This window comes from Asterias rubens, chromosome 15 (genome assembly GCF_902459465.1).
Source record: "Asterias rubens chromosome 15, eAstRub1.3, whole genome shotgun sequence".
Taxonomy (NCBI): domain Eukaryota; kingdom Metazoa; phylum Echinodermata; class Asteroidea; order Forcipulatida; family Asteriidae; genus Asterias; species Asterias rubens.
In genome coordinates this window covers 12,341,078-12,361,643 of record NC_047076.1, presented here as the reverse complement: position 1 = coordinate 12,361,643, position 20,566 = coordinate 12,341,078, and the positions used below count along the sequence as shown (strand labels likewise).

At 39.8% G+C, this 20,566-nt stretch overlaps 1 protein-coding gene across 3 annotated transcripts in view; it reads left to right on the top strand.

Moving 5' to 3' along the window:
- The window catches only part of LOC117300414 (major facilitator superfamily domain-containing protein 6-like), a 65,812-nt gene that overhangs the window by 43,810 nt on the left and 1,436 nt on the right, over positions 1 to 20,566 (top strand). For 2 of the 3 annotated variants that reach the window (XM_033784202.1, XM_033784201.1), the window contains exons 5-8: positions 8,291 to 9,411; positions 9,854 to 10,010; positions 14,948 to 15,098; positions 19,908 to 20,111. In XM_033784202.1, the coding sequence (XP_033640093.1) occupies positions 8,327 to 9,411; positions 9,854 to 10,010; positions 14,948 to 15,098; positions 19,908 to 20,111 (1,597 nt within the window). In that variant the 5' untranslated portion in view covers positions 8,291 to 8,326. Of the gene's footprint in view, positions 1 to 5,245; positions 5,427 to 8,290; positions 9,412 to 9,853; positions 10,011 to 14,947; positions 15,099 to 19,907; positions 20,112 to 20,566 lie in introns of those variants that run through there. The other variant, XM_033784203.1, reaches the window with a different exon arrangement.

Genomic DNA, 20,566 nt, shown 5'->3' with positions numbered 1-20,566 from the left:
CTGCCTTTAAGTATACTGCCGCACCAACAAAGTCCAGCATTCTCCTGAAGACGATCAGAGCAAACTTATCGAAACGTTCAGTTGTCAACCACCAGTTATTCTTAACCCCACAACTACTAAAAAGAGATTGACACATTACCGCAAACCTCAGCTAATGGGAATAAACACACATTTTTGCCTTCCAGACAATTTTGATTTTGCATAACCAGAAGAACATCATTTTCAATTGTTTTTTTTATAGCTATGTACACCGATGTGCGTTGGCACTGTACACCCAGTACTTTCACGAGTCATGTGAACAAAATCACATGCATATTACTCGGGTGGGATTCGAACCCACGACCTTTGCAACTCTAGAGCAGTGTGTAATGTCTGTGACTATTTTTCACAGGACTCAGGAAAGTACTGAGTGAACTAACACACATCGGTGTATTATTGGTAAAAACCAGAATAAATATTCTTCTATCCCTCTATCCCTGTGCAAATTCGACATCTAGAAATTCACTCAAAATCAATTGATCGTTTTCAAGGTTGGAGAGGCTTAAATGCATTGTACAATGTTTGAGGTGGGCTTCGCGTTCTAATAGTCTCGAAAAGGCTGCATTTTGTTTAATTTCCCTGTGGCTTAACTTGTCCAAATTGAGGTTGTATAGGGTTACTAAAAAGGGGATATCAAAATTGTGCATGGGGAGTAAACGCAGATTAATGTATTGGCCCAAAAGATTGGGCATCGTTTCTTATACTCTTAAAGGCACTGGAAACTATTGGTAATTGCTATAAAAAAACTTATCATAGAAACTTACTTTTTGGTAACGAGTAATGGGGATCTGGTGATCGTATATTACATTGTGAGAAACGGCCCCCTCTGAAGTAGCGTAGTTTTTTAGAGGTAACTTCTCACTCAAATATTAAAAAGAGTTCAGGCCTGAAGCCTTTTGATATGCATCAAAAAGCACACAGATTTGTGGAACAAGGGTGTTTTTTCTTTTTTTTTTCTTCTCTAGCAACCTCGATGACCAATTGAGCCCAAATTGTCACAGGTCTGTTTTTTTATTCAGATGTTGGGATACATCAAGCATGGTTTTAGGCAATATTACCAAACGTGTGCAGTACCTTTAAGTATAAACTTATCTGCATTCTAAGATGCCCTTGTAGCAGCTTTTGATGTAAGCTCAAATTATTCGCATGCATACTTCTAGAAGAGACACAATAATTATCTAAATAGAAATACTGGAGCAAATGGGAATTACTAAGTTATACAATCCTACACTTGGTCTGAATAATATCGTTTTGGATAATACATATTTGACTTGCAGTTAACGAATAGCAGTGGTGTTAAAACAGTAAGGGTGCGTAAGGGGTGCGTGAGGGGTGCGTGTGGGCTGCTTAAGGGGCTGCGTAAAGTCTATGCATTGATGCATAAGGAGCCTTCCATTTGGATTGGGTTTTTCAGTCCCGACCTGACTGCGTGGGGTTTTCCTTTATGGGTTTTTTCCTCCCACGTCCGAAAACTGAAATGTCTTCCCAGACCTAGTCTTCTTTACAAGAAGTTGGTTTGAACTCGGCTTCAGTTATAGTTGGAAAATTACATGACTCCCGAGAACGACGTCTTGGTGTCAAGTTTGGGGTTCGACTTGGTACCAGACCAATGCCGTAATGAACATAGACCAGTGGTTTCAATTTGAAATAAAGAAAGACAACAAAAAAACTATTATAAATTCCCCTTTTATTCATTTATGAATTCGACAACTGTGTGGGTACAGCGTCTTTCGAAAGAGAGGGTATACTGTTTGCTCAACCGTTTCTTAAAACAAATATCTGGACATGGTGCAAACATTTAGGACAGTGCTGTTCCGTTTGAATGTTTACTATGGCTGGGTTAATATTGGTCGAACACTAAATGTTAAAATCATCATGAACTGGGACAATGCTTGAGACGGTTGCAAAGCTTCAGACGTTTGGTTCTTAATAAGCCTCAAACGGTCGCATGAGGAAACTTACTCAAATGATGGCACTATACATTCACTTTCTTTTAAAGGCAGTGGACACTATTGGTAACTACTCAAAATAATTACTAGCATAAAACCCGTCTTGGTGACGAGTAATTGGGAGAGGTTGGTGGTATAAAACATTGTGCGAAACGGCTCCCTCTGAACTGCCATAGTTTTCGAGAAAGAAGTAATTTTCCACGAATTTGATTTTGAGTCCTCAGATTTAGAACTTGAGGTCTCGAAATCAACCATCTAAACGCACACAACTCCGTGTGACAAGATTGTTTTTTCTTTCATTATTATCTCGCTGACCGATTGAGCTCAAATTTTCACAGGTTTGTTATTTTATGCATAGTTTGAGATGCACCAACTGTGGAGGCTAGTCTTTGAAAATTACAAATAGTGTCCACTGCCTTTAAAAACAAGAATTGATTCATATGAAAACCTCTTTTTGTAGGTCATCTCGGTAGTTTTGTTCTCGCGGGAGAAGACCTTGTTGGCAAGAACTCTACTAACATATAGTTTACTATTATACACATATTGACTGGCAACGAGGTAACTAGTATACGTCTATTCCCACGAGGGACTTTGAGTGACCAGAAGAGCGACCTATCTCCCGAGGCCGAAGGCTGAGGTAAATAGGCCCTCTTCTGGTCACTCACAGGCCCGAGGGGGAATAGACGTACACTAGTTACCGAATTATGCCAGTCAATATGTGTTTTATAACACAGCTCGGTTTTAAACGTCAATAAGAACAAAAAAGGAGTTTTGTAGTTGTTGTTCACGGTTCAAGTCAAGAGAGGGCGCTGTTACCGCGGGCACTATTTGCAAAGACTAGTGCCCGCTATGGTACTATTCCCGCAAAACACGCGCGCGCGTTCACTAGCCTATATTAGTTCATCCCACGTGACCGTGTTTCAGCCAACCAGAATACAGAACAAGCAAGAGGTGTGTTATAATTATTAATAGTTTCTCCCTATTTCTCCACAACATGTAAAGCTTCAAACAATACTCAGATTTAACACATTAAAACACATAACCTCGCAAAACAAACACACAATCATAACACTGATGATTTGGGTTTTATCCTTACACTGATGTGTGTTACATATATATTGAAACTTAAACTGTTTTCTTAAAACAGGTCATCAAACGTATAAATTACTTCACACTGTGCCATTTTGACCCCAATTCCCACCATAAGAACATCATTCTCACCCCGTGGTTGAAGTCTAAAAATGAAAGGAACAAGCCTACATAAAACGAGCGAACACGAGACGCGAAATAACAGTAGGGATTTCTGAAACATCTGCGTTTAGAAACACCGTTGCTGCTCCTTGAACAAGACCACAAACATCGATCACAACTGTCTGGGTTTGGTGTTTTGTTATTTGACTCCTCAAATTGATTATGGACATAAATTTAAAAGGACACGCGGTAAGAATAATCTCCCCATTGAATTACACTCGCGTAGACCCGCGGGTTATTTTAAAGGGATACGTTGCCTAAGATCGGGCGAGTTGGTCCATAAAACGCGTTTGAAAACGTTTGTTATGAACTCATTTGGTTGGAAAGATGTTTTAAATGTAGAACATAATACGCCTGATGTCACCATTCTTACCCAAAACGAGGCCATATAGGCGCAGCACTCCAAGTGACTGGTACTGGTGGTGGCGGACGTGCGCCTATGGCCTCGTTTTGGGTACGAATCGTGACGTCATGCATAAATATAAAGGGAAGCGCATGATCCACACAAATATGTCTCGCAATTGAATGGTTTTCCTTTTACGACGTATATAAGGAAAACCATGCAGTTTCGAGGCATGTTTGTGTGGATCGTTGTATTCTACTTAAAAAAAACTTCTAACCATGCATTTTAAAACAAACGGTTTCAAACTCTTTTCATGGACCAACTTGCCCGATCCAAGGCAACGTGTCCCTTTAACCCGTGGGTCTACACAAGTGTAATTCGGTAGCGATTTATTCTTACTATTGCAACAGTTTGTTTCATTGAGAACACTTCTAAATGCGACAGAGAGATCGAAATATTTCGTCTAGTCAATTTTGCCCCGAGAGGCAGAATTTGGCAATATTTAGTAGTTCATATTCGGCAAATTGATTTGGCCACCGTGCAAGATTTGATGTACTTTTTTTTATTACAAACTGAAAGTGGGGAAACCATTCAGATCTAGTATCATGTGTCATTGTTGATTTGAAGAGCTTCTTTTTTGCGCGGAGCAAAGTGTGTTTTTTTGATTGTGTGCGGTTTTTTTTTTAGTTTAAAAAATAAGAAGGGGTCTGACAATACATTCAAAGAGTGGCCGGTTAAGATACGAAGTGCCAGACTATAAACCCTTATTGGAGCAGGTGAAACGTATTTCATGTAGAAGGTGCAATGTTATTTCGAACACGTGTAACCGTCTGTTTCATAAAACAATATTAGTGAATGCCTACCAGCAAATCGGTTTAGTGTTATCCGACCCTGTTAGTTTTAGTGTTAACACAGGTCCTCATGCAACAAATAGGTGTACAATAAGTTTGCGAAGGGATCAAACTGAAGAATTTGTGGCCTGTTTGATTTTGAAATATTAAGCGGCGGTATTGAAAAAAAAAATAATAATAATAAATAAAAAGGCCCTCATCCTTTTCTGTTTTGAAAAATCCGGACGATTAGCTACTTTGTTTTGGCCTTATGTTGGGGCATTTAAACTTATCTCGTTCAACATAAATTTTAGTAATTACCAATAGTGTCCAGTGCCTTTAAGCTCTATGGTCAATGGATATGTTGTAATAATGACGCACGATGGTGCTATTATCTTAACGAATGACTAAACATTCATCTTAATTAGAAAAGTGACTAAAGAGAATCATCACTTATAGCCGCTTCCACTTCCGAACATAGGAAAAAAACACCACCAAATCACAGAGTCATCTCACCCTGTGGACAGCAACTCCTTGCCTCATCCCACGTCAAAGAAATTCCCCGCCCAAACCACCCACCGTCCTTTCAAATAACATCCATGATCAATGTCAATAACTTTGCGGTAATTAAAAAAAAGGAAGCGGGAGTTAATCTAGAAGTAGAAGGATGGATCAGCGCATAGAAGTTAATGAGGTTCCTTTGCGCACTAGAAATCAAAACTAACAGTGATTTGAGGCAGTGGGCGGCGGTGGGAACAAAATTGACTGCGCAGTGCCTCATCACTGACCAAAAGCACCGATACGCGAAGCTAAATTTGTCAATTTGCCGAAAGCTCGAACAAACAGTGTTGTAGTTCTTCGTCAGAACAGCGTGGAGGAGCGACGTGTGTGTGTTTTTTCCCGTCAATGAGCGGCACTGCAACCCGGATTGTTATTTTGTTTGTGCTCGGCGATCGAGTGTCAGTGGATCTTTGTTGAGATCTCGCGTGAATAAGTGAGTTTCATCAGCAAAAGGTAAGGGTTAGTTGGTCTGGTTTTAACCAAACCAATCTTAGGAAGATATTTTTTATACCTCGAGATTGTTGCCTGGTGTTGATTGTTTTGATGTTGAAATAAGTTGTTAAAGGAATGTTAACAAAAATCGTGAAAATCACGATATACTTACACGGTCTAATGATGGTGGTAGTAGAAAACATCCCTTGAAATATTTCTGTCTGAAATGTCATATTTGCTCAGAAATAAATAATCTAACTTCGCTATTTGGAGTTTATCGCTCAGTGAGCGTTTTATTCATTTTTGTTTTGGCATCGATGCAATGCCAAATTTGTAATCGGTTTTCACTATTCTCTTGCGACCCAGATGGCCGATCGATCTCAAACTTCCGCAGGTGTGTCAGTTTAGGAGAAAGTGCCTACACTGCCAACAAATGTTTTGTTAGCAAAAATCAGTTCTGCAATGTTCCTTTATAATAAATGGAAATTTGCATTTGGGATCAGGAGTTTTAAAGGCAGTGGACACTTGGTAATTACTCAAAATAATTATTAGCATCAAACCTTTCTTGGTGACGAGTTATGGGGAGAGGTTGATGGTATAAAACATTGTGAGAAACGGCTCCCTCTGAAGTGCCATAGTTTTCGAAAAAGAAGTAATTTTACGTTTGCGGGCTAAAACTAAATGTAATACTGTAATGCCCCTTTAAATGATGTTTGACCAGGCAAAGATATAAAGTAGGATCCAACGGTTACAAAATATTAGTATGATTAGCCCGTGCTTAGCCCGCTCATGGGGGTTCCATTGTTTGTGATTAAATTTACTTCATTATCATTATGTTTGACAACTTGCACCGAGCACCTCTGGGTCAAAAGATGTTTAGGAGTTGTCTTAACTTTACAAAATTATGATGTCACTTAACCATTGCTTCGTCCTTCGGATGGGACGTAAAGCCGTTGGTCCCATGTGTTATGTAACGCATATAAAAGAAACCCAGTGTACTTATCGAAAAGAGAAGGATTTCGCCCCGGTGTTCCCGGTCCGATCGGCAGCAAAATTGCGCCACAGCACCTTGTAAAGCATTACATGGTGCTACCAGAGTATTAGTATGATTAGCCCGTGCTTAGCCCGCTCATGGGGGTTCCATTTTTTGTGATTAAATTTACTTCATTATCATTATGTTTGACAACTTGGACCGAGCACCTCTGGGTCAAAAGAATTACGGATTTATTTCAAACACATGTCATGACACGGCGAAACGCGCGAATACGAGGGTGGGTTTTCCCGTTATTTTCTCCCGACTCCGATGACCGATTGAGCCTAAATGTTCACAGGTTTGTTATAGAAGTTGTGATACACGAAGTGTGGGCCTTAGGCAATACTGTTAACCGAAAGGGTCCAATGGCTTTAAGTCATGTTTGACGCCTTGGATCGGGCACCACTAGGGCAGGAGATGTTTAGGAGGTTCCAAACGATACATAATTAGTATATATGCTTAGCCCGGTTTTGGGTTCCAGTATTTTCTTATTTTATGCAAATAACATTATATGCGTTAAAGGAACACGTTGCCTTGGATCGGACGAGTTGGTCTATAAAAAGCGTTTGTAACCGTTTGTTATAAAATACATAATGGTTGGAAAGATGTTGTAAAAGTAGAATAAAATGATCCACACAAATTTGCCTCGAAATTGCGTGGTTTTCCTTTTACTTTGCGAACTAACACGGTCGGCCATTTTTGGGAGTCATAAAAAACAGGATCTATGGAAAAGATGAAAATTAAAACCATGTCGAAATATACCATTGTTATTCAATAGAGACGTATTGTAGTCACTTTGGTTGGGGAGTGAGGAAACTAGTAAAACACACACATACATCACAGTGCTTGCTGGGACATAATGTTATGCACCTGGCAAATCTATGCATGGATGTTCTTTAGAAGGTTTTGTTTGTTTGTTTGTTTGTTTGTTTGTTTGTTTGTTTGTTTGTTTGAATAGATTCACATGGTTCGTTGAATATAAGGGGGTGGGTTGTGGCGACAACAAACTTTTTAACCTTTTGACAACCATCATATAATAATGTAACTTCACGGCTCATGGTTGCACTTTGGTAATGTCACTTTTTAACTCGGCTCTACGTGCTGTCTGGTACCTTCCATACATACATTTTGTTGTGAAGATTTTAATTGTGTAAAGGCTTCTCACGTAGTTATTTAGTAGGGTCAAAACATATTTTGCAAGTACATGTACACCATGTAATGTTAGTTGGACGCAGTTTGCTAACAGCCATTAACCTTTTTTTAAATAAAATCAGTAAACTAATAACTACTCACTGTGAAATAAACCAGCTAAAAAAAAACGATAACCATATTGAACAGTTTTTACTTAATTATTATTAAGATTACAAATACAATGATACAAATCCATATAAGTATTTGATTATGTTTTTGTATTGGACTGCCTATCTTGTCTCAATTGTGTTTACTCTGTGTAATTTACTGGTACATGCTGATTCCACAATGATTGGGTTTATTATTCCATCCCCATATTAACATATTCGTGAAACCCCACACCTACCCAAGCCTGCCATTTATTTTGTTGGCATGTTTCTTTTTTTCTTGAGCTCTCAACAATACCCCACCCCGAAGGCAGGATTTATGTCTCGATTGATCCTTTTCTTTGTATAAACTTTTTTGTTTCGGTTTCTTTTCCTTTCCAGTGCCTCAGATTAGTTTTCAAATGTATCCCTCCCACTCAACTAGTACAATGTTCTCGTAGACAGGATGTCCAAATCTTGAATTTGTAAAATGAGTACCGTACGAAGTCAGTCTACCCATTTCAAGTGTCTACATGCAAACTGACCTAAATAAAATTCTTGTGGTTTATTTGCAGGAAGAAGTCCATTGAGACTTGAGGCTACAGACGGCCATGGACCCGGAGATTGACCGAGCCAGACTTCTGGACCACTACTCCAAAGCACTAAACGACATAGAGAACAACATCCGAGAAACCAAGCACAACGAAGAGGCTCCCAAGGACAAGGTCTTTGAAAAGAGTGAGAGCGACGCTGGCGATGGCAACAGCGGACTGGACGCACAAGGTGACCAACCATGCACGATCGAACGCTCTACACTCAAGTTCAAGGCGTTCTTTTTCCTCTTCAAGGGTAGCAAGTCCTGCATCGTACCATTCCTTCCTGTCTACTACCAGCAGTTTGGGCTTGTTGCGAGCCAGATTGGGCTACTTCAGAGCTGTTCTCCGTTCACGCAGATACCATTGATGATGACCATTACATGTCTGGCTGACCGCCTCAACCTACGCAAAACGCTAATTATAATAAGCCTCATAGGCTGGATCCTTGGTATAGGATGCGTTTCGCTTGTACCCGCTCCTCGCCAGCTTCGGTGCGCGTTAGCGCTGTCCAAACTACAGGAGTACAAACACGACCTCAACGGCAGTGAATGTCCAAACATCACAACGGGTTTCAACTCAACCACGGGGGTAGTCTTATTAAAACGTTTTGAAACCCCTGTACGGACTACCCGCGAGTCCCACGAGTCATTATTACAAGAGGAACAACAGCAACCTCACGAGTACCTCTCAACCTTAAACGCAACCTCACCAGCCCCGTCTACTAAACAGCCAAACGTATCCAAAGACATCATCTACGCACCTTTGAAGCAAAGCCTTCCGGGTTCCCACAGAACGGTCGGGACCAAGACCCCTTCGGTACATAACGTCATATATTCCCCACAACACTTCCCAAAGGAGCTCACCAAGAACATATCTTACAAAGATGCCGTCACCCTCACCGAATACAAATGGCTGTACAATCCAACGGACTTGCACAATCTGTTTGTCGTGTTTCTCCTACTGAGTGTGTTTGGGTCCGTGTTCCAGGGGCCAGTTCATGCTCTCAGTAATGCTGCTGTGCTAGACAGCTTGTATGTTAAAGGGAACACGGTGGACTACGGTTACCAGAAGGCTTTTGGTCCAGTCGGTGCTGCAATTGGGTAAGAATTGTTGCTCAATTAATGTTCATGTCAAGTTGACCTGTGTGGTTGCAACGCCCTCTATATTATGTTGTCAGCACATGCTTCCGATCATTTTCCATACGAGGGCTTGTTTTGGGCTTGCTCAACAATTTTTTTTTTCTGGGTGTGTTGCTAAACACCCTTGTCACACGAAGCTGCGTGCGTTTAGATGGTTGATTTCGAGACCTTAAGTTCTAAATCTAAGGTCTCTAAATCAAATTCGTGCAAAATGACTTCTTTCTCGAAAACTATGGCACTACAGAGTGAGCTGTTTCTCACAATGGTTTATACCATCAACCTCTCCCCATTACTCGTCACCAAGAAAGGTTTTATGCTAATAATTATTTTGAGTAATTACCAAACTTTTTCCACTGTCTTTAATGACTATGATTTGAACCAATGATGTCTTCTCTCTCAACAGGACTTTGGCAATGGGTGCTTATCTGTCCACGACGGAACGACCTACAGTGATGTTCGGAGTAGAGGTTCCTCACACGGATTACCGGATCGCATTCATCGTGTTTGTTATTACCATGATCACGTGTCTACCATTGGCGTTTACATTCGACGCACCACCGGTAAGTAAACATTTTGCGTCAATGGCAGTGTGCGAAAGTAAACACTTTGAAACGCTGGGTGGCAGCAGACTTTCAATCTATGCCAACTAAGGTTGTACATAAACAAAAACAGTACCTTGGACTGTCAGGATTTGCGTTGTGGTATCTTTCCTTGCCTTCCACCACTGGGACCCCGGTTCAAGTTAACATTTTTCAAAAATCATTAAAATTACAGATTAACATAAAACTTACATGGTCTAATGATAATGATAGTTGAAAACATCCCTTGAAATATTTATGAAATATTTGATGAGAAATAAATAAATATTTAACTTTTTTTTTAAATTTAAATATTTAAATATTGTATACTTTTATTTTGGCATCGATGCAATGCAACCATTGTAATCGGTTTTTCACTATATTCTCTCGTGACTCGGATGGCCGATCGATCTCAAACTTCTACAGGTCTGTTAGTTCATGTATATGGTGGATTCAATAAAGTGCTTACACTGCCAGCAACTGTTTTGTTAGCAAAAAACAATTCTGTAATGTTCCTTTGATATCCTTCACCCTTTCCTAAAAAATCAAGATTGGGCTCTCAGTCCCAGCATGACTGCATGGTTTTTTTTCCTCCCACATCTACAAATGAAACTTCCCTCTTTGTCTTCTCTCCGTTGGGTTTCTTGGCCTTACTGGGCCCAATTTCATAGAGCTGCTTAAGCAAAGAAATTGCTTAAGCACGAAAATAGCTTGCTTATTTTACACACGTTACTGGCAAAAATGTCATGCCATGTACATTGCTTGTGACTAATACTTAGCTGTTGTTTACTTAGCATAACAATTGAGTGGAGTCTTGGCCAGTAATCTGATTTGACAAAGCTAAGATTTTTTTGATTAAGCAAAATTTTTGCTTCAGCAGCTCTATGAAATTGGGCCCAGAAAGTCATTCCCAACCACAATTAATAAATGAAAATTAGATGAGTCAAAGACATATCGTGGTGTGCTTTCCAGGAGGTGAACACACTATAGAGGATTATCGTTTTCTTTTATCTTAATGGAATTTTATTCGGAAATAATTTATAAATATGCTGACGTCCCGTCTCTGTTGTGACATCAACTGCCGAAGAATCAGCCTTCGCTCGTTGAAATTTTCATATTAACTCCGTAAAACCTGTCGTCCAGTTTTCCGCGCCATCGCTGAAATTTTACCGCTAGAAAAACCTGCGAAATACACACTGACATTGCTATCATGTCTGCGTCACAACGCAGGCGCACGATAAAAAAACACCTACAGTGTATCCCCTCAAAGGCAGTGGACACTATTGCTAATTACTCAAAATAATAGCATAAAAAACTGTTTTATTATTTTTTGTTTCTGTTCGGAAAGTGTGAATTCCTTTTAATAACATACTTCAAGTATAAGTAGAGAGGCTCAATCGGTAAGGATCGTTGACACTTCTCACCCTAAAGGCCGGTTTAAGTCGGTCGCGCGATGGTCGCGCGACGGAAATCTTGCGCGCAACCTTTAGACTGAGGCCTAAAAACCGTGTCCTTTTGTGATCGCGCGTCAATATTTCCCGACCAGTCTTAGGATTGCGCTCAAGATTTCCGTCGCGCGACCGACTATAAGCCGGCCTTTAGGGAAATCTAATACGCATCAAGTTTCTGCTAAGGGTCAATATTTATTAATTAAAAAGTTCCTTAACCCATTCAAGAAAACCGACAAGACAAGACAAGAAAATTTGAACAACAATTTGAAATCATATTCATTATGGTTTGTACCCATACACCGATGTGTGTTAGCACTGTATACTGTAGTACTTACCCGCGTTCTGTGAAAAAGATCACAGGCAAATCAACACTCGAGTGGATTCGAACCTACAGCAGTGTCATACCTACGAGACAATACGAGGACATTAAAGACCATAATGTTTATACTAAAATGATAAAGATATTTTAAAATTACGTCTTCACTTGTCATGATGTCAATGAGATCCCTAATCAATTTCCCAAGTCCAGCAAACCTAATTAAAGTTGCAGTAGTAGGCAGACGTTATCAATCATGTCATTCATAAGGTATAAAATGTATGAATGGGCCCTCGGCCATCCATCCCTTACCCCCTCCCTGGGGTGTCCCCAAGTAACTTGTATGTTTAAGAAATGATGAGGTACGTGCTTCCACATACGCAAGACCCCGATCAGCAACACCTGGTAAGGCGAAGAAGTAACATGACATTTCATTCAGGGCTTTAAAGGCACTGGACACATTGGTTATCACTGTTAGCAAAAAAAGTTACTTGTTAACGATTAAAGCCATCGGACCCTTTCGGTACAGAAAAAAAAAGTTCACAGATTTACAAATACCGTGCAGGGTTTACAGAAACTAGTGCTGAAATACTTCTCTTGAAATATTATTCCATGAAATGCTTTGCTTTTTGAGAAAACAGTAAAACAATATCAATTCTCGTTAACGAGAATTACGGATTTATTTTAAACAGATGTCATGACACGGCGAAACGCGCGGATACAAGAGTGGGTTTTCCCGTTATTTTCTCCCGACTCCGATGACCGATTAAGCCCAAATTTTCACAGGTTTGTTACTTGATATAGAAGTTGTGATACACGAAGTGTGGGCCTCGGACAATACTGTTTACCGAAAGGGTCCAATAGCTAACCTTAGTTGCCGAGAAAGGGGTTCTATTCCACTCAAATAGTTGAATTTGATTTCGAGACCTCATAACTTGATTTTGATGTCTCGATATCAAGCATCTGAAATCACACAACTTCGTGTGAAAAGGGTGTTTTTTTCTTGCATTATTATCTAGCAATTTCGACGCCCAATTGAGTTCAAATTTTCACAGGTTTTCTATTTTGTACTTATGTTAAGATACACTAAGTTAGAAGACTACTAGGGTGTCTAGTGTCTTGAAAGGGTCTGTGTATTTTGTGTGCGCCACAAGTAAAACAATGTAACGAAAACAATATACGTCTCAGAAGATGAACATTACTTTACATTAACGACGTATTCACCAGTACTGGTATTTTACGCGACTCTCCTGAAATCATCATTATTTTCAGTATTTTCTCAAAGAATTTGACGCCTATGTACTACTTCTATAATACATACATCTTCATTCACAGTGAGTAGGGATTCATGCCTTGGTCAAAAACTTGATCTAGAAAAGGTCTCAAAACTCGCTAATCTATAGCGACACCAAAGTCCTCAGGCCTGTAGGCCTATATACTCTCTTTTTCCTCAAACACCTTCCCAAGTTAAAGTGTCTACGGATAGCGAAAGTAGCGTAGGTCAAAGTTATGAATGATCTACCAAAGGTATCGAACCCTTTAATCTTTAGGGACACAAAAAGCCTAAGGACCTAAGGACTTTTTCCTTTCTCAGAACACCCCCCTAATTAGTGTCACTAGATAGTGAAAATAGCGTAGGTCCAAGTTATGAATAATACACAAAGTCATGCGTTCAGTAGCATCTTGTTCCGGAGTGCTGTAAAAATGTCCGGGGTAAAATAAATGATCAGGGGGTCGATGACAACCCGTTAAATTGCCCTGCGGTAATCAATCACGAGGAAAAACGAGGATGAACTTTTTTATCTTCGTGTGTGGGCTGTCTTTTGGAGTGTGTGCTGCACTTCCTCAAATATTAGCTTGAAATAATAGTTGTTTGAACGATCTGGGTTAGCCTTCCAACACAAGTCGTTCATCATTTTTATGACTTTGGAGTGAATGTTGCTCAGAAGTAGGAAGTTGTACTGCAAATAGTAAAGTTGTTGCACTTTTTATTTTGAGAGCAGAGATCGTTGTCAAACAGTGCATTTTATGGTTGTTAATTTGTATGTTCAGTATAACTCAACGCAAGTCTGTCAACAATTGAACGACGTGTGTTAACTGCAAAATTAAAAGATGGCAAAACAAAAATGAAAATTCAAAAAGAGAACTACAACATGCAAATATGTTGGATATTAAAGAGGTTAAAAATGTGTTAAAGACTTTATGTTCGAAAATTTATGCAGATTTCTTTATACTTATAATGTATTTCCAAATTTTGCACACGTTCAAAGCGTATAAAGGCTCCTTCTAACTTGTTGGTCGATACTTTTGTGCTAGCAGATGAGACCCAACAGAGATGTTGTTTGATAAAGAGGAATTGTGCCAGAAAAGTTAGTTTGATAATGGACAGTGAACATTCGTACATTGAATGTCTATCTTGTACATGTACATTGAAATTGTATATTGGACATTCACTTAGGTTTGTGCAGTTAATACCTATCTTGTACATGTACATCGATATCAAATATTGAACATTCACGTAGGTTTGTACAGTAAATGTCTATCTTGCACATGTACATCGATATTAAATATTGAACATTCACGTAGGTTAGTACAGTGAATGTCTATACCATCTTCATCGATATTGTAAATTTGACTTTCATATAGATTTCTACTTTGAATGTATACCATCTTCATTGATATTGAAATATTTGGCATTTACGTAGGTTTGTACACTGTATGTCTTCCTAATACATCGATATTGGATATTGGACATTCACGTTAGTTTGTACAGTGAATGTCTACATTGTACATCGATAATGGATATTGGACATTCACGTATGTTTGTACAGTGAACGTCTACATTGAACATCGATATTGGATATTGGACATTCACGTAGGTGTGTACAGTGAATGTCTACCTTGCACATCAATAATGGATATTGGACATTCACATAGGTTTGTACAGTGAATGTCTACCTTGTACACCGATATTGAATATTGGACTTTCACGTTCGGTTTTCTACAGTACAAACCTACGTAAATGTCCAATACCCCAAAAGGCAGAGCTGATATTCGCTGTACAAACCTACGTGAATGTCAAAAAAATATCCAATATTAAATAATTTACTCTCATACTTCTATGAATTCGTCTTTTTGTTTTGTTTATGCAGAAACGCAAGGAGGAAACTGAGTTTTCGTTGAAGATCCTCGCTGAAATAATCTGTAGTGCAAAGTACGGATCATTTCTTCTCGCTAGTGCGTGGACAGGGGTTGCGTCAGGGCTGAGTACCAGCTTCCTCTTCTGGTATATCATGTCTGTGGGTGAGTACCGCTGGTAACCGATTATCACATTGGGTGCGTTCGTTTAGCTTCCCTGGGTCGACCCCGCGGTGCTCACTCGGTGAGCCCCTGACAAGAGCTAATCGAACGATCACATTCGCCCGCTCGTGGTGACATGCACCTCCGGTCACCCCAAAGTGACCCACTCCACAAGCAGGGCACTGGGGGCTCACCCAGGTGAGCCCCGTCAAAGCTATTTAAACGTACCGCGTCAAACCGGGTCTACCCAGGGAAGCTATATAGACGAACGCACCCATTATACACAACCTATGGCGGGGTTAATTTGTTTACACTGCCCGCAGCGAGGGGTTTTGTACTCTAAACAACAAATTCCAGTATTGAGTTGGAGACTACGTTGCTATGCTTTTTGAAATAATTATCCAATGGGGAGTACGGGCATAGCTTCGTTATTAACAACGTAGTCTCATCTCGAGACATCGATTAGCAGTGCTTCAGTACAAAAAAAACCTGCGGGATGTGCTCATAGTGGTCATTATTGAGACGGAGCCTGAAGCCAAATTAGCGGTTTCGAAAAGGTCCTATGAATGGAATTGAAGTGGGTTAATGTTTGCACCACACAGAAATAACTATTGACTGCAATTTGATGATCACTCATTTTCGCTAGCTTTATTATATCTCCTCATGATGTCCAATTCTAGTGCTTGTCCCAATATATACTGTCTCTTCCATTGTTGATGTTTCCTGTGATCGCCCAAACCACTAAGTAGTGTAATTTATAATCACCATGGTAACACTGGGGTTAGCAATCCATGGCCCTTCATGGTCCCAAAGGAAGACGTGTCATCTCGCAGTCTGAGCGATTGGTTTTCTGTCGGTAGCGGACGTTGAAAGCAGATCCTCTATTAAATTGCTTTATTATTTAGTTGGCTCGTCAGTCTCGATTCATTTTGTAATGATAATAAGACTTTAAAGACGGTGTGGACACTATTGGTAATTACTCGAAATAATTATTAGCATAAAACCTTACTTAGTAACGAGTGATGGGGAGAGGTTGATAGTTTAAAACATTGTGAGAAACGGCTCCCTTTGAAGTAACGTAGTTTTCGAGAAGGAAATAATTTCCACGAATTTGTCGAGACTTCAGATTTAGAATTTTGAGGTCTCGAAAGCAAGCATCTGAAAGCACACAACTTCGTGTGTGCCGGGTGTTTTTTATTTCGTTATTATCTCGCAACTGCGACGACCGGTTGAGCTCCAATTTTCACAGGTAACATTACTCGTTACTATGTAAGGTTTTATGCTAATAATTTGTTTGACTTATTACCAATAGTGTCCACTGCCTTATAAATATGGGTTGTGGGAAACATAACGGTGTAATGACCTATTCATGCGTCTCACTCGGTTTCCTGCATTTTACATCCAAAATGACAGTTTATTTACAGCCGGGAGAAATCGGTTGTCTTAGTTCCATTATCGTCTTTCACCCAAGTATGCTTTTAGTTGATAACACCGCCTAGAAGAATGTACACGATGCGACAATTTGTGGTGCACAAAAACGTACTCACATTAAAACAAGTATAGACCTTACAGTGATGCGAACACTCTTAAAGATGCTATGTCGGATTTTTTGCCCCAAACATTAAAAAATAGATTTTTTTGAGTGAATGGTATTTCAAAGAGTATCACCTGCTCTAACGAAAAAAAGTTAAATTTCTACTTTTAATGGTCAGAAACCATGCACAAAATTTAAAACGTTTCTTATAAAACACATAAGAATTGGTCACGTGACATATGTTGTCAGGATCCCGACAAAAACTAATTTTGAGCACTTTATTTCACTGCTACTAATAATTGGCGGACTTTTTCGACTAATGGCTAAAATGAAAGCTTGTAACTTTCTCGACCCCTATCGAAATACATATTGAATATTTTAGATATTTTTGGGTCAAATCGGCCAAAAATCTGACATAGCATCATTAAAGGCAGTGGGCACTATTGGTTATTATTCAAAGTAATTATCTGCATAAAACCTTTCTTGATTACGAGCAATGGGATCGAGAGATTAATAGTATAAAACATTGTGAGAAACAGCTCCCTCTGAAGTATCGTAGTTTTCGTGAAAGAAGTAATTTTCCAGGAATTTGATTTCGAGACCTCTGATTTAGAATTTGAGGTCTCGAAATCAACCATCTAAAAGTACACAGCTTCGCGTGACAAGGGTGTTTTTTCGTCCATTAATATCTCGCAACTTCGATGACCGATTGAGCTCAAATGTTCACAGGTGTGTTATTTTATGCATTAAGTGGGAAGACTGGTCTGAGACAATTACAAACAGTGTCCAGTGCCTTTAAAGTTATCTCCATAATCGGCCCAAGGTTCCCCACATCGCTCCAATAGAGCTGTCATGTTGCATTCTGTCTTAACCGCCCACAGATAAAATCTCTTCAGTGTAGACTTTTTTTTACAACTTTTATCCTCATTGTTCCACACTTCATGATATGATCACAAATTGGATTGAGTGCTTTTTGAATGGCAGCTATTCCTAAGGGGGTTGGGAAGTGAAGATTCGGGTATCTGCCTATTTAATTCCGAATGAATTCCCGTCGTAGTGTACTCTGGCTTTGAAGCCATTATACACTTTCGACACAGAAAACAAACAAACAAGTTCACAGATTTCCAAATAACTTACAGGGTTTACAGAAGGTAATGGTGAAAGACTTCTCTTGAATAATTATTCCATGAAATGCTTTACTTTTCTAGAAAACATTCAAACAATTATCAATTCTCGTTGTCGAGAATTACGGATTGATTTTAAACACTTGTCACGACACGGCGAAACGTGCGGAAACAATGGTGGGTTTTCCCCGTTATTTTCTCCCGGCTCCGATGACCGATTGAGCCTAAATGTTCACACGTTTGTTATTTTTTATATCAGTTTGGATACACTAAGTGTGCTGTGGGCCTTTGGACAATACTGTTTACCGAAAGTGTCCAATGGCTTTAAAATGTACAAAGTCACAAAGAATTGATAATAATTGCTACTTTATGTAATACCTTTTTCACGTTTTCTCACGTTTTCTCAACAGTTTTTTGTATAATTCGTTACGTGAACCGCCAGTTTAAAGCAAACCGTAATTTGCTTAATAAAAGATCCGTTTTGGAAAGACCTGTTCCTAACAAGATCTTTCTTCCCATTATTATTTTGATCAACAATTCATTAACTTAATAATTTTTTTTAATTTTCATCCTGTGTATGACCCAAGACAATTCTTCTTTTCATCAAAGGCCCCTTAAGGCTTCCGTATGAATGTTCATCCTGTGTATGACCCAAGACAATTCTTCTTTTCATCAAAGGCCCCTTAAGGCTTCCGTATGAATGTTCATCCTGTGTATGACCCAAGACAATTCTTCTTTTCATCAAAGGCCCCTTAAGGCTTCCGTATGAATGTTCATCCTGTGTATGACCCAAGACTTCTTCTTCTTTTCAGTGGCCCCTTGAGGCTTCCGTATGCATGTTCATCCTGTGTATGACCCAATACTTCTTCTTCTTCTCAGTGGCCCCTTGAGGCTTCCGTATGCATGTTCATCCTGTGTATGACCCATGACAATTCTTCTTTTCATCAAAGGCCCCTTGAGGCTTCCGTATGAATGTTCATCCTGTGTATGACCCATGACAATTCTTCTTTTCATCAATGGCCCCTTAAGGCTTCTGTATGCATGTTCATCCTGTGTATGACCCATGACTTCTTCTTTTTCTCAGTGGCCCCTTGAGGCTTCCGTATGAATGTTCATCCTGTGTATGACCCATGACAATTCTTCTTTTCATCACAGGCCCCTTAAGGCTTCCGTATGCATGTTCATCCTGTGTATGACCCAAGACTTCTTCTTTTTCTCAGTGGCCCCTTGAGGCTTCCGTATGCATGTTCATCCTGGGAATGACCCATTACTTCTTCTTTTCATCAATGGCCCCTTAAGGCTTCTGTATGCATGTTCATCCTGTGTATGACCCAAGACTTCTTCTTTTTCTCAGTGGCCCCTTGAGGCTTCCGTATGCATGTTCATCCTGGGAATGACCCATTACTTCTTCTTTTCATCAATGGCCCCTTAAGGCTTCTGTATGCATGTTCATCCTGTGTATGACCAATGACTTCTTCTTTTTCTCAGTGGCCCCTTGAGGCTTCCGTATGCATGTTCATCCTGTGTATGACCCATGACTTCTTCTTTTCATCAATGGCCCCTTAAGGCTTCTGTATGCATGTTCATCCTGTGTATGACCCATGACTTCTTCTTTTTCTCAGTGGCCCCTTGAGGCTTCCGTATGCATGTTCATCCTGTGTATGACCCATGACGTCTTCTTTTTCTCAGTGGCCCCTTGAGGCTTCCGTATGCATGTTCATCCTGTGTATGACCCAAGACTTCTTCTTTTTTTTCAGTGGCCCCTTGAGGCTTCCGTATGCATGTTCATCCTGTGTATGACCCAAGACTTCTTCTTTTTTTTCAGTGGCCCCTTGAGGCTTCCGTATGCATGTTCATCCTGTGTATGACCCATGACTTCTTCTTTTTCTCAGTGGCCCCTTGAGGCTTCCGTATGCATGTTCATCCTGTGTATGACCCAAGACTTCTTCTTTTTCTCAGTGGCCCCTTAAGGCTTCCGTATGCATGTTCATCCTGTGTATGACCCATGACTTCTTCTTTTTCTCAGTGACCCTTTAAGGCTTCCATACAGTAGTATGTCCCTCATTTTCATAAATAGTATGGAAATAAAAGAGAGGTTGATATTTATTGACATGCAAATGTTTTTTTTTGTTTTTGTTTTTTTTCATATTTTAGGCGGATCTCACGTCATCATGGGTGTGGCCGGACTGACAGCCCTGGGAGCTGAGACCATCACCTACTTTGCCCTGCCGCAGATAAGCCGCTTCGTCTCCCATCACACTCTGATGCTGTCATGCCTCCTTCTCGTGGTCATACGTTTCTTCCTCTATGGCATCTTCGTCAACCCATGGTGGCTGGTTATACCGGAATGTTTCAAAGGTGAGCAGGATATTTTTAGTTTAAAGGTAGTGGACACTAGTGGTAATTACACTATTGATGTGACACAACTGTCCCGGCTGTTGCTCTCGACCAATAGGAGTGAAGAAACCGTCTTATAAGCACAGGTGCAAGCTCGCGTGTCACGCCCATGTTTCAACACTTTTTACTGGTCATAAACAAAGGTTTATACACACCCACGTGACGCGCTCTCCACCAATAGGAATAGCAAAACTGTCTTAGGTAGTTATGGTGGCTATGGTTTAAATGTACTGAAATTATTTTGAAGTATGTTACACTCAAAAACCATCTTGAGTTTGTTGTCTTCATTTCACTGTGATTTTATCGTACGCGATACAGTAAAATAACACACTGCCTATTTTATTATTATTTTCTATTGTACCATCACTCATAGAGAAGTCATTTCTACATAATTAGAATTCAAGATGTTTTACAAT